We start from the raw sequence: 21650 nt of genomic DNA on the forward strand, positions 1-21650 counted from the left end.
CACCACTTGCAAAGCTTTTCCCTTGCAGATGGGGACTTGGGGCTCCAACCAGGGTCTTACATTCGAATGTGTGTGTGTCACTACCAGGACCCACAACCTATTTTCAAGTCTGACTCCCCACTGCACTGGAGGAAGTTTCCTTCTCCCCTCTGTCTCCCTATTTCTGTGTTCCTTTCTGGAAAAAAAAAAGAAAAGAAAAAAAAAAGGACGTCTGAAACCGCAGTGATGACAAAAAAAAATAAGTAGGTCGTTATATAGAGATGGGAGATGTGCTCCTTTTTGTTAAGCAAGGAGTTCTCGGTTAGCATTCTTTCAGTAAAAGCAGCCCCACAGCATCTGTGTGTATGTGTCCATGTTTATGTCTGCAGGTTTTTGTTTCTGAACATGGATCTAGTAAGGCTCAGTGAAATATATACTATAGTTTCTTTTCTTTTTTTTTTTTTTTTAACAAAAGTTACTTCTGAGAAGTGGCATCAGAAGTATGGGACACCTGGCTACAAAATTACCATTCAAAAGTCAGTCCACCTTTCATTTTTTTCACTTTGCATAGGTCTATTTTTTGAGACTTTCAGAACGACTGATTGCCTTAAATTTTAAGTTTGTTAAAAGCAGAATGCTCATGCACTCCTGTCATGAGCGCTGAAGTGGGGCTGCCATAAAAATAAGAAAAAAAGAAAGAAAAGACTTGTTGGGAATGTTTTTTTTTTCTTATAAAAAAATGAAAGCACTTGTCACAACATACAAGAAGTTTCAATTATCTATAGTTTCCTGCTGTAGATTTTTTCTAAAAATCAAATGTCAGCAATTATATCTGTAAAAGTGTTCTTGATTTAGAATTAATATAGCAGTAATCTTGAATTTATATGGGCATTATATAACAACAAATGAGGTGTACCATTCTTTATCATTCAAAGTTGATTGTTTTGAAGATTAAGAGTGAGCTATAAATTAATTCACTCTAAAGTAGTTATTGTGATGTTGAAGAAATCTGAACTTAGCATAATAGGCAGTTGTAATATTTTAAATCAGTACAATACCTCTTACATGCTAAGCACAGTGACACACACATTTCCATTCTCACAGTCATCTCATGAATATTTGAGTATTTTGCATTTTCCAAATGCAAGAGTAAGGCAGAATGAACGCTCCAATAACCATCAGATTGTTATTTAGCTAACAGAGAGATAGAGAGAAACCACCACAGCTTCCTTCAGTGCCATGAGGGCTGGGCTTGAACTTGGGTTACACACATGACCAAGCACCCCACTATCCAAGTGAGCTATCTTGCTGGCCCAATACCAATACTTGATAAGTCACTGAAACGAATGTCTCTTTGACACCACTACCTGAACTCATTTATCCTGTAGGTGTTTTTCTTCCTTTACTTTTGTGGCATTTGCCTTATTCTAAACAGGATTTGTGGTAATTTTCAAAACCATGACAGGCTTTAAAAACAATGGTAGAGGTAGAGTGCAAAACATAGACAAGGTAAGAAACTAACCAGGTTCAGAAGCAAATTTTTCCAGGGAACAGAGCTGCTTCTGTGAGCTCTGCTTGCCTACATGTGACATACATTGGTCCTCAGTGTGCTGGAGCTTCCCCAGGCTAGTCAGTCACAGTTTCAAGCAGTGTTAGTGAAAGCCTGAAAAATTTTCCCTGAATTCATGTATTTTAATGTTATGTCAACTCTATTATTAGAGTTAATGAGAAAGAAAGCAGAGAACTGAGAGTCAAAGAAAGCTAATTAAAAACTCATCTACAACTTGCTTTTGAGTGTAATTTTGTGCTTATATTTGAATGCAGGGCGTCGAGTAGTTGAAGAATGATCAAGCCACATGATTTAATCACTAGCAAACTAGATCAAATAAACATAGTCCTCACCAGCGTTCTGGGTACAGGGAAAGCACTAAAGAAATATTAATCCCTCTTCTGGTCCTTCCTCTAGTTGAATGGCTCTCTGGTTCCCTGTTCTGACACATCTTTTCTGTCCCAGTAACCTGAAGGAGTCTCAGGCTGGCATAAATGACCCAGAGAGTAAAGGCCACGGCAATAAAAAGAGTTTAACTCCGAGAGAGAGAGCTGTGTAAAGAAACTCATTCTTTCCACTGTAAATGTCAGCACCAGCAGTCACTCTCTCTTCTCTTTGTTGTGTTTCCCCATCAAGACGGAAAACAGTGTGAGTGTGTGTGTGTGTGTGTTTTGATTCAAGGTTTAATCAGAACGTACTTATATAGGGTTTCCACAGTCTTAGAAACAATCTGGTTTTAATCTTGTAGTAGTTGCCATTTTTTCCTGAGAGTGGAAACAGATGAGGCAAAGTCACAAAGGCAAGCCAAAGGCAAGAAGGGGGGAGTCGAACACACATGCCCATGTCACCTCTAACACAAACGTCAAATGTTAAATGTACACGCATGTTAAAAGGAGGCAAATCAAAAAAGTAGTTAATTTGCTGTAGCACTGCCTAGTACATAAACTTTATTGCTTAGTATGCTTCCTACATGTGTCTTTTCATCCCTCTTTCTTTGTACATAAAACTGTGCTCTGCCCACTAGAACTTTAGGCTACTTACAGTTATGCAAACCCAGGGAGCCACTCAAACCTTTCAGAAGATAAAAGGACCCCAGCCTTTGCAATTTAACATATACAAAACACTGCACAAAAGTATCAACAGCAAGAACAACAAAGGACCCTTGACTTGTTATGAAACTGATCATAGCTGTGCTCCTTGTAAAGATAAGGTCCTGATATGTCGAAACGCAAACTATGGCCATGTGCTAGCTAGGCTCCCAGGTGCGACATCTCTAAGTCATCAGCATTCGAACTCACGTTTGCTTTCAACACCCCACTCTGCTGAGCTCTTCTGCTCTGTGAACTTCTCTGTAGAAAGATAATAGTTCAGCATTTTCTCCTCAAAAAGGGCATCAAATGGTATGAGAGCAGTTTCACGCTAAGTTGATAGTGAGCAGACACAGTGTGGTAGATGGGATGTGAGTCGAGGAGACCCTGACTCTCAGCTGCCTGATGGCTTCAATACAATGGAAGCATCTCCAATGTTTGGTCTAAAGTTATGTAAGTCTTTCTTTTTCTTTGCCTCCAGAGTTATTATTGTGTCTCCATGCCTGCACTATAAATCCACAATTCCTAGAGGCTATTTTTTCCCTTTTGTTGCCGTTGTTACTATTGTTGTTGTTATTGCTGTCATTGTTGGATAGGACGGAGAAATTGAGAGAGATGGAGAAGGAAGAGGGGGAGAGAAACAGAGAGACACCTGCAGACCTGCTTCACCGCTTGTGAAGCAAACCCCCTGCAGGTGGGGAGCCGGGGGCTCAAACCAGGATCCTTAGGCCGGTCCTTGCGCTTTGCGCCATGTGCGCTCAACCTGCTGTGCTACTGCCTGGCCCCCTACGTTCTGTAAGTCTTTTGAAAGAAAAATAAATTCAGACTTAAAGCTTTACAAACATCAAAGGCTAAGATGAGCCACTTGGGATCAGAACCAATTTAATACCTTTCAAGTAGAATCACACATCCAGAACAGTCTAAGAGAAACATTTAAAATGGCTAGAAAAGGAAACAAACTTAATTCAAATATCACCTTCAAAGCTTATAACGGCATGTCTCTCCATCTCCTGCAAATTTCTCCCTTATATACAATAAATCTTAATACATTAAAATTTTTGAAGTTTTTTAAACTTTTGTTTTGCTAAGACATTTATTTACACCGCACACTAAGTACTAAGTAAGACTAGCTAAGTACTTATTGGGAGACTGAGTTGTTTTCCATCCTGTAGATACAGTAACCGTGCTGGATACTCACTTGGACCTTCTTATACACCATGACTCCTCCAGGATGTAATAATTCACCTTTAGCTTTATCAGCTCCCGCTTCACTTCTGCTGCTGCTTTCCGACTATACATTGAGTACACTATTTTTGTTCTGGCTCTTTAAAAAAATGGAATAGAAGATTTTCAGGATTAATAAAAAAGAAAGGAAACTACTTGGGAAAAGTACTGAATGAGACTGGAAGAGAGATAACAAAAGAACTGATTATAGAGAATCTTCTTCATGGAAGTGTCTACTCATCCAAACTTCTAAGTCCTTTTGTTTATTTACTTCCTTGCTTTTGTTTTAAATCCTACATCTCCCCACCACCAGGAAGAGCAACGCACCTGTGGGTAGCTGGGGAAGAGCTACCCACACTGATACCAAACTACTTTCAAGTTGCAACAATTCCAGCTTTAAGTTCAATAATAATCAGTATTAAATGGTTTCCCACTTTACCCTGTAGAGCTATAAAAAAAAAAAAACTACTATTCATCGCATGCTCTGAAAATTAGCTTGCTGAAACTGGCTTTACAGAAAAAGCTTTTATGTGCTTCTTTATGTGTAAAATGTATGTCCTACTGTTACACTAAAGGATATATTAACAGCATCCACTCAGTCACTTAAGAAAGGAAGAGCCTAATCGATCCTAGAAATGGCATGAAAATTAAATCCATTTCCTTTGAAGAGAACACAAGACTCTAACATTAAAAAAAAAAAAAGTAGTAAAACCAACAAAAAAAAGATTATTCTAGTAGGCTATAATGGTGAAAACCAGAATAAAACTCTGAGTGAGATACTACTTCAACTGATTGTTAGAATTCAAGAATTAATCACTAACAAAAGAAAAACAAAACATACCTTAATAAAAAAAAGTCGTGCCAGGAAGTATTCAGAGAATCTTAAAGATGACCAGGACTGCTAAGTACCAGGGTGCTTTTACAGCAGGGCCAAACAACAGCTGATACTAAATAATTTTTTATTGCTGCCTGAGACAGGTTGTAGCTTTCTTGCCTTGAAAAGCCTTAACATTTAAGTAACTAACTTAGCAGACTCACCTTAGCATTCTCCCTTTCCCTAAGCTTATAAATCCAAGTTCACAATTTTTAAAAATCATTTTATTAGGGGGTTACAGTGGCTTGCTGTAGTAGTTGTCCCATGCATATGATTTATCATCTCCCAATGACCGTTATCTGCAGAAATAATCTCAGATGGATCTCCCAAAATTATTGATATGGAAAATCTGTTTGTAAGAATTCAAGAACTGTGGTCCGGGAAGTGGTGCAGTGGTAAAGCTTTGGACTCTCAAGCATGAGGTCCCGAGTTCGATCCCCAGCAGCACATGTGCCAGAGTGATGTCTGGTTCTTTCTCTCTCCTGTCTTTCTCATAAATAAATAAAATCTTAAAAAAAAAAAAAGAAAGCTTTAAAAAAAAAAGAATTCAAGAACTACTTACTGACCTCAAACCTGCATCTTCATAATGTGGGTGATTCACAATGGGTCGGAGTGCAGACAGCTTAACACTTGCCATTGTGGGCATGGCACCTGCAAACACTGCATCTGGAAACCAGGAAAAGTTTTAGGAAGACATTCAATGTGTGTTACGAGTGTTCAACTCAGCTACTTCACAGGTCGTGACTTAGAGACACAATCCTAGAGCCAGAGTGAAGTCAGGTGTCTAATAATATTGGCAGTTATCTAAGATGAACAGGTAGCCCATTTTCAGAGAGAGTGTCTTATCGTTTCATCATTGAGCAGTTTTGTTTTGTAAAGTCTTAGGACACCTTGGTGGTTCTAGAAAAGAAATATAAAATTACTATAAAGTTTCTCAGAACCAAAGACTTCCAGAAGATGGTTCAGTCATTGTTCAGTCACGTGACAGCAAAATCTCTCATTCTACACATGAATACCACATTCCATGAGTGCCCAAACAGGAATGTGGAGAGTTGAGCTTGAAAATTCACTAAGAAAAGAAGCCATACCAACGTCAGTTTTAAATATGGCGTACAAAATTTCGGATACATCTTGAAAAAACTGGCATCTACAAAAAGTGGCAAAATAAACAACCAAGAAAATGTGAATGACATTTCCTTTGAAGTCAATTTAAGTAAGATGGGAATCTCTCTTCTGTTGGATAATCTAGGAGCAGTGGGGCTTAGAAAGAGTACAGTCAGTAGGAGTAACCTGGTTTAAGGTTATTCTGTATCATATAAAATTAGGGGAAAAACATTAGCTAATAATAGAGCTTCTTTTTTCCTCCTTTACCTGGCTTAGTACTGTATTTTATCCACTCCAAAAGTTCTTCTTGTGGCAAATTGCTGAACTCTCCTACAATATTCCACTGGGTTTGCAGATTGGCTGAACCTTGTATTGACATTGCTGCCAACACAGCAAAAACAACAGCACCGGGGTGTACTTTGCAAAAGAGCCATCCAAACAGCTAAAATCAAATTAAGAACATATCAATAACTGTTGGTACAAAGCAACACATATCCAGTTAAAATAATTTTTTTAATTATTTATTTATTTATTTATTTTCTCTTTTGTTGCCCTTGTTGTCTTTTTTTATTGTTGTTGTAGTTATTATTGTTGTTGTTATTGATGTGGTTGTGATTGGATAGAACAGAGAGAAATGGAGAGAGGAGGGGAAGACAGAGAGGGGGAGAGAAAGACAGACACCTGCAGACCTGCTTCACCGCCTGTGAAGTGACTCCCCTGCAGGTGGGGAGCCGGGGGCTGGAACCCGGATCCTTATGCTGGTCCTTGCGCCTTGCGCCACCTGCGCTTAACCCGCTGCGCTACCGCCCGACTCCCAATTTTTTTTTAAACTTCTCCCAAAGAATAATGTGGGTCCCATGAGAATCACAGATGGAGGATTTGTTATCCTAAGTAAAAAGTTCCCCCCAAAATTACACAAGGATCAAAACAATTCCGTCACCTGGGCCAGGGAGATAAGAACAGTGGCAGCACACATCTCTAGCATGCAAAAGGACCCATTTTTGATGCTCAGCACCACTATTTGCCAAAGTTAAATAGAGCTCTGGTCAAGAACTAAACAGGGGTCAGGTGGTGGCTCACAGGATAAGTGCTTATTCTACCAGGCCTGGAGACGCAGGCTCAAGACCCCAGTCCCCACTTGCAAGTAGGAAGCTTCACAAGCAGAGAGCAGTGCTGCAGGTGTCTCACCTTTTCTCTGTCTCTCCCTCCCTATTTCTCATCTGCTATCAAACAAGTTTCCAGGACTAGCAGAGCCATGCAAGCAGTGAACCCTAACAAAAGCAAAGTTGGATATGACTTAAGAAGTTTACTCGACTGTTTTCATATAAATACTGAAACAAAAAACTATTTTAAGCTCTGTTTCTCTATCAACAATATATAATAATGAGCCCTTTTGCCTGCAAGGTCTATAGCATACACGTGTTCAGTTTTAGAAGCTTGGAGTATTACCCTCTGGAAACATCAGTACAGTCAGGAGATGGTGCACCTAGTTGAGTGCACCTTACAATGTGCAAGGATCTGGGTTTAAGCCCCCAGTTCCCACCTATAGGGGAAAGCTTTGCAAGCAGTAAAGCAGGGCAACAGGTGTCTCTCTTTTTCTCTTCCTTTCACCCTCTTCCCTCTTAATTTCTCTCAAATAAATTAAGTTTTAAAAACTAAAAAAAAAAAAAAAAAGATCAGTACATGGTCACAATGAACTTTAAAGACAATAATTCAAGGAAATTGGGTAACTCAATATTATTTTAAAGTACTCTATAGCAAAGGAGGAATATACCATAGCAGTTAACAATTCAGCAAACGCTAAAAGCAACCACTTTACCTGTCTCGAGCAGATCAAGGAAGCCATGACACACATATGTGGTGTCAAGAAGAGCTTTAGTCTCATGATTAAAATGCCAAGAGCTGTATACGCTAACAGCTGCAGTGCGTGATAAACCAGCTGAAAGGAAGAAGATGCAATTTTCACTCTTACTATTCACAAAATTTAAAAATTACTTCTTTTTAAAATTTATTTTATTTATTTATTCCCTTTAGTTGCCCTTTGTTGTTTTATTGTTGTAGTTATTATTGTTGTTGTCGTTGTTGGATAGGACAGAGAGAAATGGAGAGAGGAGGGGAAGACAGAGAGGAGGAGATAAAGATAGACACCTGCAGCCCTGCTTCACCACCTGTGAAGCGACTCCCCTGCAGGTGGGGAGCCGGGGTTCGAACCGGGATCCTTATGCCAGTCCTTGTGCTTTGCGCCACCTGCGCTTAACCTGCTGCGCTACAGCCCGACTCCCCCAAAATTACTTCTAACCTATCAAATATACAAAAAAAAGATGAGATTTTTTTTTTTTAGTCAGTCTATTATGACTTCTAAGATTCTATACTAAGTCTTAAAAAAATTCATTTTCAAACTTCCCTATTAGAGGACTAAAACCATAAAGTCCCCAAGGGCAGCTGTTCAGTACACGTTACTCAATGAAGTTATTAGCAGTTAACAGAGCCAAGGCTGAGAGATACACCTTGGTGCTATCATTAGAATCGAGGTAGAAAGTGATAAACAGAAACAAGGGCCTCTTGAAGATCCCAGAGTCCATACTGGCACATCCAGACCAACTAGACTGAAGCAACATGTAAAACATCAATCCCCCAATAGAGGGAAAAAATATATTTGAAAAAATGCTGTTACTGTGAGGAGATCTGAGCAGACCAAATATACTTCCTCCTTCACTGTTTTTAACAAATGGATGGCCATGCATGTAGCACTCTCAGCAAACACATACAGAGCTGCTTTGAGTTTGATGACTGACATCTACCACTAAGTCTAGAAACTGAAATGAGAAAAATGTTAATATGTTAAGATATTCAGATGTGTAAAACTTCAGTAACTTGGAGGTTTTACCTCTCCGTGATCCAACTGGTGTTTTCTGAAATGGAAAAAACAAAAAAGCTACAATGAAATCATTATTGAAGCACTTCAACTCTTTGCAACTTTTTCCATTTCCAAATGTGAATTTTATAACCTCTAAAATATTCCCTCAGGATGCATAGTGTAAATCAAAATTACTGAAAATTACAAACCAAAATCAGCACTGCAATCTTACAAGATTTTTAAAGACAGTGTTGCATATCCTATCTATTTAACTACAGGGGGATTAGGCAGACAAATAAAGCACTGTGGTGTGCTACACTGCAGACCTCACTGGCGACATTCTGGCAAGGCAGGGAGTGGAGAACTGGGAAGCTCTGACAACCCACACCTCCCTTTGCTCTCCACCCAGGTGGTCCCACCATCCCCTAGTTTCCCTTCCACTGCAGCTGCCAGAGACAAATCCATAAGCCAGAAATGAGCTCATTTTTCAGTAGCAGCTGCAAAATATATAAAAAGTCACAAAATTCTACCCGCAGTTTCAATTTCTTGAGAAAAGATACATGCAAAACAGACAACAAACAAAAAACCTCCATGTCTTTCCCACATTTCCTTCTGGCCCCTCAATTCTTCTATTTCGTTTTTTAAAACCAGAGCATTGCTCAGCTCTGGCTAATGGTGGTGCAGGGGATTGATCCTGGGACTTTGGAGTCTCAGGAATGAGAGTCTCTCTGAGAACCACTATGCTATTGACTCGCGCCAGGTTCCTCGGATTGCTGAGTCCTATTGTTCATTTCCACCACAGGGCTTCAAGCTACACTAATCACACCCCTTAACATATGAGAATTGTCTTTTTTTTTTAATTATTATTTTTTTTTATTTAAGAAAGGATTAATTAACAAAACCATAGGGTAGGAGGGGTACAACTCCACACAATTCCCACCGCCCAATTTCCATTGTCTTATAAGAATTGTCTTATTCCCATGATAAGTGCTCCCTCCTCAAGGGGTCCTCTTCCAAAGCCCTGCTTTATCTTCCCATAAAAAACAAAATCTAGGCCAGGTGGTGGCACACCTGTTTAAGTGCACCCATTACAGTGTGCAAGGACCCAGGTTCAAGCCCCTAGTCCCCACCTGCAGTGGGAAAGCTTCACAAGCAGTGAAGCAGGGCTGCAGGTGTCTCTCTATCTCTTTCTCTAACTCCCTCTCCCCTCTCAATTTCTCTTTGTCCCTATCCAATAATAGATTTTTAAAAACCACAAAATTTGTGGTCCAATGAACTTTAGATTGGCATATATTGGTGCTTTGGTGGGTGTAGAGCAGTGCATTTGGAGGAGATGAGAAATCCTAAAACATTTATAGGTTTGTAAACCACAATTATCTCAAAATAAAAACTACTGCTGATTTAAAAAGCTAAACTTTCATTCGCTTACTGCATTAGTGTATGTCTCTTCTCTTAAAAATTAATTATTTTAGAGTACAGAGTATGGATCTATCCACTCCATCATATTAACCCTAAGATATAGCACAAAATAAGATGGGGAAAAAAATCTTTGTTCTTGCTGCGTTCACATAAAAGTCAAAGGAGATTAAAAAAAAAAAAAAACCACCAGGGCGCTGTGGTAGGTACTATGGAGAAAAAGAAAACAGAGCAAAAGATGCTGAGATCCTGGGTGACTTGCAAGGCGGATATGCACCAGCTGAGTGACACATGAGCAAGGCCTGGAAGGAGCTGAGAGCTTGAGGCTGATGGACGTGACAAAGAGGAGTCTCGTGCATAAGTCCGGAGTTCAAGAAAAAGGTCTGGGTCAGACTGTTATACTTGTGTGTGAGGGGACAAAGAGATAACTTACCTGGCTAGGTGAGTCAGAGTGTCACTGAACCAGGAGGGAGCTATGGTGCTGTGGTTCTCACTTCCTGTTTCTCTCTCTCAGAATGAAAAATCCGCACAGACATGGCTAAATCATGTGTGCCCAAGCCCCAGCTCCACACACATCTGAGCTGATAACATGTATCTTCTCTGTCATCAGCACTGACTGGCTTCCAGACTTAGAAAACACCTGATACATAAAGTTCAATTCCTTTCTGAATGATTAGAGTAACAATTCAACAACTTATTAACCCAGGAAGCTGGAAAAAAATCTATACTGAGAACATGGTTTCAAAAATACTTACCTACTGGGGCCGGGCAGTGGTGCACCTGGTTGAGCACACAGATTACAATGTACAAGGACCCAGTTTCAAGCCCCTGATCCCCACCTGCAGGGGTAAAGCTTCACAAGTGGTGAAGCAAGGCTGAAGTTGTCTGTCTTTCACACTATCACTCCCTTCCGTCTCAGTTTCTGACTATCTCTATCCAATAAATAAAGATATTTTTTTTTAAAAGTTTACAAAAATACTGATCTGTTAAAGTATCGGTAAAAATAAGGGGTTAAAAAAAAAAAGAAGCTAAACAGATTCATCTCTATTCTGTCCTAATGCCATATACAAATTATCACTTACCCTTTATTGAGGACATGCAATGGTAATATGCTGGGTAATTCCTCTTAGCTATGATCTTACAATGGCTTACCATTCTAATTTACAGAAGAAAGCAAGGCATGCAGCTATGATGTGGCAAAGTCAGGACCCGATTTTGACTGAATAGAGTCAATACATTTCCTGCTGCAGCACAAGGTCTGTCTTCTACTTTCACCCTAGTTTTCTGAATAATGTGGATACTGGTACTCATGCCAATGATAATTAGATTGTATCTCCCACCCATCTTCTTTAAATATCTGCAAATGACTTTGGTATTTATGCAAAACAAATACCAATGTGCCTGCCATCCTTCTTCCAAAAAATGCAACACTGACCTCATTTTATTTTTTAATGAGAGAGAGTCAGACACTGATAGGAAGCCTGCTCTACCACTTGTGAAGCTTCCCCACTGGAGGGGAGGGAGGGGGCTTGAATCCCAGGATGCAGAGTTGAGCTACTCTTGAAAAGAACGGTTTGGTTCTGTGAAAAGTTCTGCCTTTCTCTTCTCAAGCAGTTTACTATAGTTGGCGCTTACAGCTTTGTCCTCAACTCTTTAGAAAACATGTCAAATGAAGAGTAGTTTTAGCTTTATAAAACAGAAGCTTTTTCCTATAACCTTGGCCCTCAAAGGCTTCAGGAATAGGCTTGTGGAGCTACAGGAAACTGTTTCTCAGATGTACTGCACAAAAAAAAAAAAAAAAAAAAAAAGATATATATCCAAACTGTCTCAAAGACTTTGTGAGTCCTGTGGTGTCACAGCACTTCAGCAGTGAGTCCTATACCCCTGTAATCTTATGATCTTGTAAACCACTATTGAATCACAAAAGGAAAAGAGAACTTTTTAAATAATCATTGTTCAAGAATGCACACAATAACTTCTCATTGGTTGGCAGAAATCTAGAGCTGAGAGAATAAAATGAAGCTGTATATATTCAAGCTGTACAAGAAAATATAACAATCGCTCCCTTCAAAAAAAAAAAACCTCATAAAATAATGAAAGTAGAATTTTAACGTCTTTTTCAATCATCTAACTCCACACTTTGAATAGATGGATTCTGTATTTCCAAATCCCTCTTGTACAGAAACAGAAATACAAAATTTCCATATTTTAAATTAAAAGATTAGGATCATATATATATTTTTAATTCAGTGGCATATGATGGAAATATTTCTGGGAAGATGGCCCAGCAGTCCATGTAATTAAACCAATCACTTAACAGTGGGCATTTTGGTTGTTTCCAGTTAAAATGACATACAACAACCCTATATGTCACTCTGTACCATGAATTACCTTTGCTCCCCTGAGAACATGTTTAAAGACATCTGCATTATTGGTACTACCAAGTTAAAGGATGGATATATATATATATATATATATATTTAATATATATTTATTTATTTATTCCCTTTTCTTGCCCTTGTAATTTTTTTGTAGTTATTACTGATGTTGTTGTTGTTAGGACAGAGAGAAATGAAGAGAGGAGGGGAAGACAGAGGGGGAGAGAAAGACAGACACCTGAAGACCTGCTTCACCACCTGTGAAGCGATTCCCCTGCAGGTGGGGAGCCAGGGGCTCGAACCGGAATCCTTACCGGTCCTTGTGCTTTATGCCACCTGCACTTAACCTGCTGCACTACCGCCAGACTCCCAGGACAGATATATTTTGCCAGGTACCCCCAAAACTGTCCACTCACCTGTTTTCTCCTGCTCATAATTACAAGTATTGGGCATTATTAATTTTTACTCATCTGAGAAGTAAAAAGTTTTCACCTTCATTATTAGTAAAAAGTTTTCACCTGTCATTATTATAAGAAGCACCATCTTTTCATGTATTCATTACTCCTGTGTACATCTGAGCTGAGTGTTGGCATACCCAGTAGAACACACAAGGTTACTAAGCAGGAACCCTGGTTTAAGAAACCAACCCACATTCATGCAGGGAAGAAGATTCAAGAGCAGTGAAGCAGTGCTGCAGGTATCTCTCCCGCTTTGTTCTCCCTGCTTTTCTCTGTCTCTATCAGAATGAAAGAATGAAAGAATGAAAGATTTAAAGCATTGAAAAAAAATGCCTACTGGGGACCCAGAATGATTTTATTTTCCCCGTTAACTTAAAGCACAAAGCTCTGATTTTCACATATAGAATATAGTTTACTGTCAGATTTTTCCGGACGGGACTGGGGGTATGAATAAGGCTTCTACCAAGTTCTGAACAGACAGGGAATAATGAGAAAAGCAGAGGAGGAAGATGACACCAACCAAACATAGCAGTTGCCAAATGTTGAGTTATAACATGTTAATGACAGAATTAACTATAAGCATACATTTAATACATGAGCAGAGGAATTATTCATAGCATGTTTACCTGTGATGTGTCTGCTGTTTAGATAAGACACCCCACATATCACTAATAACCTGAAAATAGATTTTTAAATATTTTAGGACAGCTAATTTGAAGAAAACCAAAAATTGAACGTTATTTTCTCAATTTTCATTTTTTAAATTAAAAGTACAAAGATGAAACAAAGAAAATAGTAACAATATAACATAGTGCTTGCATCGTACTTAACCATATCTGATACCCAACAACCCTGTTCAGATATTTTATTTAAAATGAATAGACTGAGATGGATAAAACGAGCTTCCCTACAAAGTAGAGAGTCAAAGAGTAGAGCTGAGTCATAAAAGCTTCCTGTCTCACTTTCAGAGAATTGTACCATGCCAAGGTCAAACGCAATGCTTCTCAATCACATACAAGTGACTGGATATAAGCCGGATTAGATGACAAGCCTAGTTAACAGTTACTGTCTACATATTCAGCAGTAACTGGGACGCTATCTCATCTGAAATGCTGCCCTCAGTGTCTCTAACACAGATGACAGGTTATAATACAGTTCTGGGGCTGGACCAAGATGTTCTGAAGCTGAGCTATTGCTTAAATCTGTAATGCTTTCTGATTCGGCCCAAATCAACTTTGGTTAAAAGTTCTGTCTCCGGAACCTGGTGACTGAAAAGAGAGTTAACATAAAAAGCCAAACAAGTTAATGACTAATCATGTACCTAAAGGCTGGAGTAGTGCAGATGAAGAGTTGGTGTGTGTGTGTGTGTGTGTGTGTGTGTGTGTGTGTGTGTGTGTGTGTGTGTGTGTGTGTGTGGCGGGGGGTGTCTTCGTTCTGTAGATAGCTAGTAGGCATATTTTAGTTATATTCCAAAGAGCCTGTGGCTATACTAGCTTCCCCCCACCACCCACCGAGCCTGAAATCTGATATGCAGGTGGATCCTAGTTAATTGTCTGGGGAGACTATGTCATAGCTGGAAAAAGGTCCAGAAAGCTGGATCTGGGAAAAGAATAGCTCCCAAATATGGGAAAGGTGTATAAATATTGTTGACTATAAACCCCATTGAGCAGGTTCCAGATGCTAGCATGATGCCAGTCAGACTTCCCTAGACAGATGACCCCACCAATGTGTCCTGGAGCTCCGATTTCCCAGAACCCTGCCCCACTAGGGAAAGAGAGAGGCAGGCGGCAAGTATGGATCCACCTGTCAACACCCATGTTCAGCAGGGAAGCAATTACAGAAGCTGGACCTTCCACCTTCTGCACCCCACAATGACCCTGGATCCAGACTCCCAGAGGGATAAAGAATAGGAAAGCTATCAAGGGAGGGGATGGGATATGGAGTTGTGGTGGTGCGAATTGTGTGAAGTTGTACCCCTCCTATCCTATGGTTTTGTCAGTGTTTTCTTTTTATGAAAAAAAAAAAAGAATAAAATGAAAAGTAAAAAAACAGTTATGTCTCCTAAAATCAGTCACAATTACTTTTTTTAAATATTTATTCTCTTTTGTTGCCCTTGTTGTTTTTATTGTTGTTATTACTGTTGTTGTAGTCATTGTTGGATAGAACAGAGAGAAATGGAAGAGATGGGGAAGACAGAAAGGAAGAGAGAAAGACAGACACCTGCAGACCTGGTTCACTGCCTGTGAAGCGACTCCCCTGCAGGTGGGGAGCTAGGGGCTCGAACCAGGATCCTTACGCCGGTCCTTGCACTTTGTGCCACCTGCGCTTAACCTACTGCACTACTGCCTGACTTCCAAATCAGTTACAATTCTAAGGATTCAAAATTAGTGTGATCTTATTTTAAAGTACAGATTTTCAAATATTTGAAAACAACTGCCCTCTTTCTGTATTTTTAAATACGTCATCCCAGCTTCGTTAACCCAGCCTCACATTCTCCACATTTGTGATCACCCATGCTGCCATCTTCTGAATTGTCTTCTGTTGCCATTATCTCACTTTTAATTCCTTAGTGTCATATACCCTGTCAAATACGCAAAAGTGCAAAGGAAGCAGGAGCTACATTAAAGGAAAATACCAACTACAACCTGACTCACCTTGATTAGGGCTGAGACTATGAAACCCAATGCCAAATGCCCAATACCACCAGTGACCAATGGGGGGTGAAAAGTACTGACTCTGCTGCTTGTTTTTCTCTTGCCTTCTAGTGGACAATGTGAAACTGGTAACGACCTACCTGATCTATCTTCCAAAATGGGTATAATATTCATGTACCCCATTGCACTAATAAATAGCCACCTGAAATAATGTACATGCAATGTTTTGGCATAGTACAAACTATAATCTGAACAACAATTATACTCCGGAGCATTCTACAATTGTATGACACCGTGTTAACAGAGAAGTCACTAGCTACAAATCTGGAAGTTCTTAGGGTCCAAAATCTGTCTTTCAATTATAGGTTATTCTTTTTTATATATGTAGATTATTCTCAATTCATTCTCTTAAAACACTTGAGTCATAAAAGAAACACAGTTCATAAAAGAAAAAAAAAAAGATTATCATATTAGCTAGACTTTCCCAGAGACTGGAATTTTGCTGGCTGGTATAAAAATGGTTTTAGGTGCAAAGCAGAACTTGGACTGGGTTTGGTATATTGCACCAAAGTAAAGGACTCTGGGGTCGTGGGGAAGAGTGTTCAGGTCCTAGAATGTGATGATGGAGGAGGACCTAGGTGGGGGTTGAACTGTTCTGTGGAAAACTGAGGAATGTTACACATGTATAAACTACTGTATTTTACTGTTGACTCTAAACCATTTAATCCCCTCAATAAAGGGGGAAGAAAGGCTTTAAATCAACATTATCAAAGCGAAGTTAGGCATCTTACCGTTTTTCAAGTACAATAATATATTGTTAACACTGTTTTTTCTTTTGATTAATAACACAATCCAAGAGCTAGTGAGTATTCATGTAGAAAGACATATATTAATTACTTCATGGAGACAATACAAAAAATGTAAAAAAAAATAATTGATAATAATTCACAGTGGCAAAAAACAATTCTACTTATGTTAATACAATCTCCCTGGACATAATTTTCAAAATCCATGACTACAAAGCTTGAGCTAGCTTTTAACCACTGTTTTTTTTTTCCTTCTAATCTGGCATATAAAGGAATATTTTCATGGCTTTGGAAGTGTCTATCAGAGGCTATTATGAAAAATGAATGCTTCAATAACTCACAGAAAATAATTATGGAACATCAGTATATAGCTTAGTACACATAACTGCTACGCAAAAGCAAAATTTGTACTGTAAGATAGACATACCTTTCTAATGATTGCAATAAATATAATGAGAACAACCGGAAGCAGCAATGTCTTTGTGTACCTCAACGGAGTCTGAAATGCAGAAACGTTTTACAAGAGGAAACAGGTAAACAAAATTCCACTGCAATTAAACTAATGTAAGGCTTTAAAGAATAAGTAGAGTGGGCACTTGGTTAAGTGCTCATATTACAGTGTGCATGGACTCAGGTTCAAGCCCCTGGTCCCCACCAGCAGGGGGAAAATTTCACAAGTGGTGACGCAGGGCTGCAGGTGTCTCTGTCTCTCTCCCTCTTTACCTCCCTTACCCCTCTCAATTTATCTCTGTCTCTATCCAGTAATAAATAAATAAATAAATATTTTAAAAATAATAATAAGAGTAAGTAGAATAACAGCACTTCCCCATCTAGGGTCCAGACTACTTACTCTCATCTGAAAATAAATATGATAATGTTTATATAGTAATAGTAATTATCAAATGAAAAGGCAAACAAATACAGCCCCCCAAACATGCGACATGTGATTAAAGAGAAATTACTGTTCACTTAGTGAAAGTCTATTTCCTCTACTTTTGTCAGAGATAAACAATGGGTGATAGAGCTTTTAGTGTGGTAGACTACTGTCACTGATATGTACAGTACAGAGAGTACATCCATATACATGCTCTATACTTAGGCCATAGGAGTAACCAGTGGGAATCACATGAGAAAATGAATGTACCATCAGAAAAGTACTGTGAGCAAGTTTTTTTTTTTTTTTTTGCCTCCAGGGTTATTTCTGGGGCTCGGTGCCTGCATCATGAATCCACTGCTCCTGGAGGCCATTTTCCCCCTTTTGTTGCCCTTGTTGTAGCCTTGTTGTGGTTATCATTGTTGTTGATGTCGTTCGTTGTTGGACAGGACAGAGAGAAATGGAGAGAGGAGGGGAAGACAGAGGGGGAGAGAAAGACAGACACCTGCAGACCTGCTTCACCGCCTGTGAAGCGATTCCCCTGCAGGTGGGGAGCCGGGGGCTCAAACCATGGTCCTTATGCTGGTCCTTGTGCTTTGTGCCACGTGCGCTCAACCCACTGTGCTACCGCCCAACCCCCTGTGAGCAAGTTTAATCCATACACAATACAGTTCTAATAAAGCACCACAAATCAGTATCACATAGGTGTGAAAAACACATACACACTACAAACTCATATAGTATTGTAAAATAGTCTATGTCAAACATCACTCAAATATGAAAACCTGCTTCCCCTGTATGTATTTGTAGCACACTACCACAAATGAGAATGAGAGTTACTTGTTCAAAAAGTTTAAGTTTCTGTAAGACTTCAGTCTCACAAGTTGACTCTCTGGTTTTCCCCTATACATAAGAACAGTTATTTTTGTTTGTTTGTTTTTTTTGGGGGGTAGTGTTCTTGGAATGAAAAATGTGCACTCACCCATGCTTGAAGTTATTTCCAAGTAAGGAGATCATTCAAACAGTCAGAAAGTGAATGAAGACCTAAGAGCTTTAGAGTGTCACGAAATTAGCGTTCTCTCTGAAAAAGAGGCAGCCTGACAAGCCTCTGCGCCTCCTCACCCCCAAATAAACGCTAGTCTGAACACACGCCTCTAAACAGCAAAATGAAAGAAGGTTCTATTTGAGGGAGATGTAGAAGTGGAATAGCAACATCTTCCTCTAACCTGCCAGACTTCCCTTTCTCCTTTCAACTGAAATAAAGACGAAGGAAGGTGCAGGGTAAAGCAGGAGCTGTATGAAAAGTGCGGGGCCCAACACAAGACTTCAGCAAAGAAAGAAAATCAGGATTCGCCATCTTACCTCCTTTTCCATAAAGTCAAACTCTGCTGCACAGGTGTACAATAAAGTATCAAAATCCTTGTAACTGAAGAATTTTGATGTTAACAAGTTGCCAATATGAGCCTAGAGAAGAATAAAGTGAGGGACCATGAATTCTTATGTATCATAAGGCATTTTAATCTTTATAGTATCTACAACTTGGTTTTCACCACACAGCAGAGCTACTGTTTCCAAAGCAGGTTCGTTTCTGTTAAAAAAAAAAAAAGGGGCTGTATGGACTTCTGTACCTTCTCACTTCTCCCTTGCTTGACTGGCAAATGATAGTGCCAATAAAACTCAGGTTTACATGATTGATCATTTAAAAAGCAATTTCTACTAGCATAGAAAAAAAAAATTAATGCTCAACATAATTAAAAATAAACAATGTTGTTCAACTAGAAAGTCCACACTCCTAGTTCAATACCACAAGCATTTGTATGGAGTTCACTGACAGAGCAGAGATATGTACTCAAACAGAGGCAGATTAAGAAAAAGAAGAAGTAGGGGTAGATAGCATAATGGTTATGCAAAGAGATTCTCATGCCTAAGGCTCCAAAGTCCCAGGTCCCATCACATACACCACCACCATCAGCCAGAGCTGAGCAGAGCTCTGACAAAAAAAAAAAAAATCAACAAAAACTAACATCAGAATATAATATGAATAAATTTACAGAAAGTGATTTTCATAAAGAGAATATGCACTGTGCTTGCACACAAGTAAGATGATTTTTAAGTGTTCTCATACAGTACCATAACACATTCCTAATAATTGGCCTAATACACATCGTTCTAATCATAACTATAGTAAAGATGATTAGGAAAGATTGTAAACAAAATTCTTTGACTAGAAACTAAACCACATAAAATTTAATGACCCTTCTAAGTTAAAAAGGCAACCACAAATAGCTCATTCAGAAGGCACAGAAAGAAGCAGCAGCACTGGTGGGAAAAGTGATACTGTCAGCTGTAGTCAGTCATCAGAATAGCCAAGCACTTTCCTTCAGGAAACAGAGAAAAGCTATAGAGCAAAGCCAGAGAAATGAGAGCAAAGCAAGATAAAGGAAAGATACAATGACACAAAAAGGGACCAAAAAATGTCTCTCTAGGAGCATAAGAAAACATTGGCTCCACATTCAAATACGGAATGACCAACCCAAATTCTGAATAGTAAAACTTGCTGGGAAATCTCAAAAAAGAGAGTCTGGAGGCAAGCAAAATGTCTGCTGACCTCCAACTATGTCTCTGACATAAGGATCGTTTTTATTTATTTATTTATTCTGCCTCCAGGGTTACTGCTGGGGCTCGGTGCCTGCACCATGAATCCACTGCTCCTGGAGGCCATTTTTCCCCCTTGTTGCCCTTGTTGTTGTAGCCTTGTTGTGATTATTATTGTTGTTGATGATGTCATTCGTTGTTGGATAGGACAGAGAGAAACGGAGAGAGGAGGGGAAGACAGAGAGGGGGAGAGAAAGACAGACACCTGCAGACCTGCTTCACCACCTGTGAAGCGACTCCCTGCAGGTGGGGAGCTGGGGACTTGAACTGGGATCCTTACACCGGTCCCTGTGCTTTGCGCCATGTGCGCTTTAACCCACTGCGCTACCACCCAGCTCCCAAGGATTGTTTTCAGAGGGGCTCTGAAGGCTAGAGGGAGGTTGTCCATTTTAAAAGGCATTTGCATGCATAATGTAAGGTTTGCCTTTCACAAATACTCAGAAGGATCAGTAAGGATTTTAGTTAACCCAGTCCCACAATGATTTCTTTAGCATTTACTTATTTGGTACCAGGGTTATCTCTGGCACTCCAGGCCCGCATGGTTCCACTGCTTCTGAAATTTGATTTATTTATTCTTTTTAAAGATAGAGAGATGAGAGAGAGATGAGAGAGAGAGAATGGGGGGTATGGGAAAGGTAGAGATGAAAAGAGAGGGAGAGACATGACAGCCCTCCTCCACCACTCAATTCAGGAAGTTTCCTTATGCAGGAGCTCCCACTGGGTGACTGGGGGCTTGAGAGCAAGTTTTTGTGCATGATAAAACGTATATCCTAGCACATACATTACAGTGCACAAGGACCCAGGTTCAAGCCCCCTGTCCCCAGTGCTTCACTAGTGGTGAAACAGGGCTGTAGTGTCTCTCTCCCTCTCTGTCTCCTCCTCCCCTCTAAATTTTCCCTGTCTTTATCTAATAAATAAATAAAATATTTAAAAAGAGTATATCCTATAAGGTAAGCTATCCTCAGTCTCCATATAATAATTATTTGAGGAGCCATTTATTTGATGAGACATGCAGGAAATGGGTATGTCTTCCTAAAGACAAAAGACCAAATCATTTTTTTATATTTATTTATTTATTCCCGTTTTTGTTGCCCTTGTTTTGTTATTGTTGCCATTGATGTTGTTGTTGTTGGATAGAACAGAGAGAAGTGGAGAGAGGAGGGGAAGACAGAGGGGGGAGAGAAAGACAGACACTTGCAGACCTGCTTCACCGCTCATGAAGCGACTCCCCAACAAGTGGGTGGCCTGGGGCTGGAGCAGGGATCTTTGAGCCAGACCCTGTGCTTAGCGCCACCTGTGCTTAACCCGCTGCGCTACCACGCAACTCCCTACCAAACCATTTCTTAAAGGGAGTTGAGCTGGACAATGAAGTGACAGTGTACTGAGTAGTGTGCGTCTTGTCATGTGTGCAGTCCAGGCTCCAGCTCCAGCACAAGGAAGATGCTACAGCACTGGAGAGAATCCTGGTGCTCCGATGCCTCACCCTTGCTCTGTGTGTCTAACCGAATGAACTAAAACAGCTCAGAGTGAAGTCACCCATGTGGGAGACCCTGGCTGCCTAAGAAAAGGAAAAAAAAAAAAAATGAATCCAAAGTAGAAAATCTTACCACAAAGAATGCTCCAGGTTTTTAGAGCTTCCTTTGTTAAATTTACTCAACAATGACAAGAGAAATACCAGTAACTCCACTCTGAGAAATCATAGAATAAGAATACTTCCCAGGAATTTTAAAAGCT

At 39.6% G+C, this 21650-nt stretch overlaps 1 protein-coding gene across 1 annotated transcript in view; it reads right to left on the reverse strand.

Annotated features, from left to right (window-relative positions):
• The window catches only part of DPY19L1 (dpy-19 like C-mannosyltransferase 1), a 75468-nt gene that overhangs the window by 3036 nt on the left and 50782 nt on the right, over positions 1–21650 (reverse strand). The window contains exons 14-21 of the mRNA XM_060195833.1: positions 18624–18725; positions 16815–16886; positions 13554–13603; positions 8706–8730; positions 7638–7757; positions 6086–6260; positions 5281–5380; positions 3815–3940 (exon numbers count right to left, since the gene is read on the reverse strand). Of these exons, the coding sequence (XP_060051816.1) occupies positions 3815–3940; positions 5281–5380; positions 6086–6260; positions 7638–7757; positions 8706–8730; positions 13554–13603; positions 16815–16886; positions 18624–18725 (770 nt within the window). The remainder of the gene's footprint in view (positions 1–3814; positions 3941–5280; positions 5381–6085; positions 6261–7637; positions 7758–8705; positions 8731–13553; positions 13604–16814; positions 16887–18623; positions 18726–21650) is intronic.

Source organism: Erinaceus europaeus, chromosome 8 (assembly GCF_950295315.1).
Source record: "Erinaceus europaeus chromosome 8, mEriEur2.1, whole genome shotgun sequence".
NCBI classification, from domain to species: domain Eukaryota; kingdom Metazoa; phylum Chordata; class Mammalia; order Eulipotyphla; family Erinaceidae; genus Erinaceus; species Erinaceus europaeus.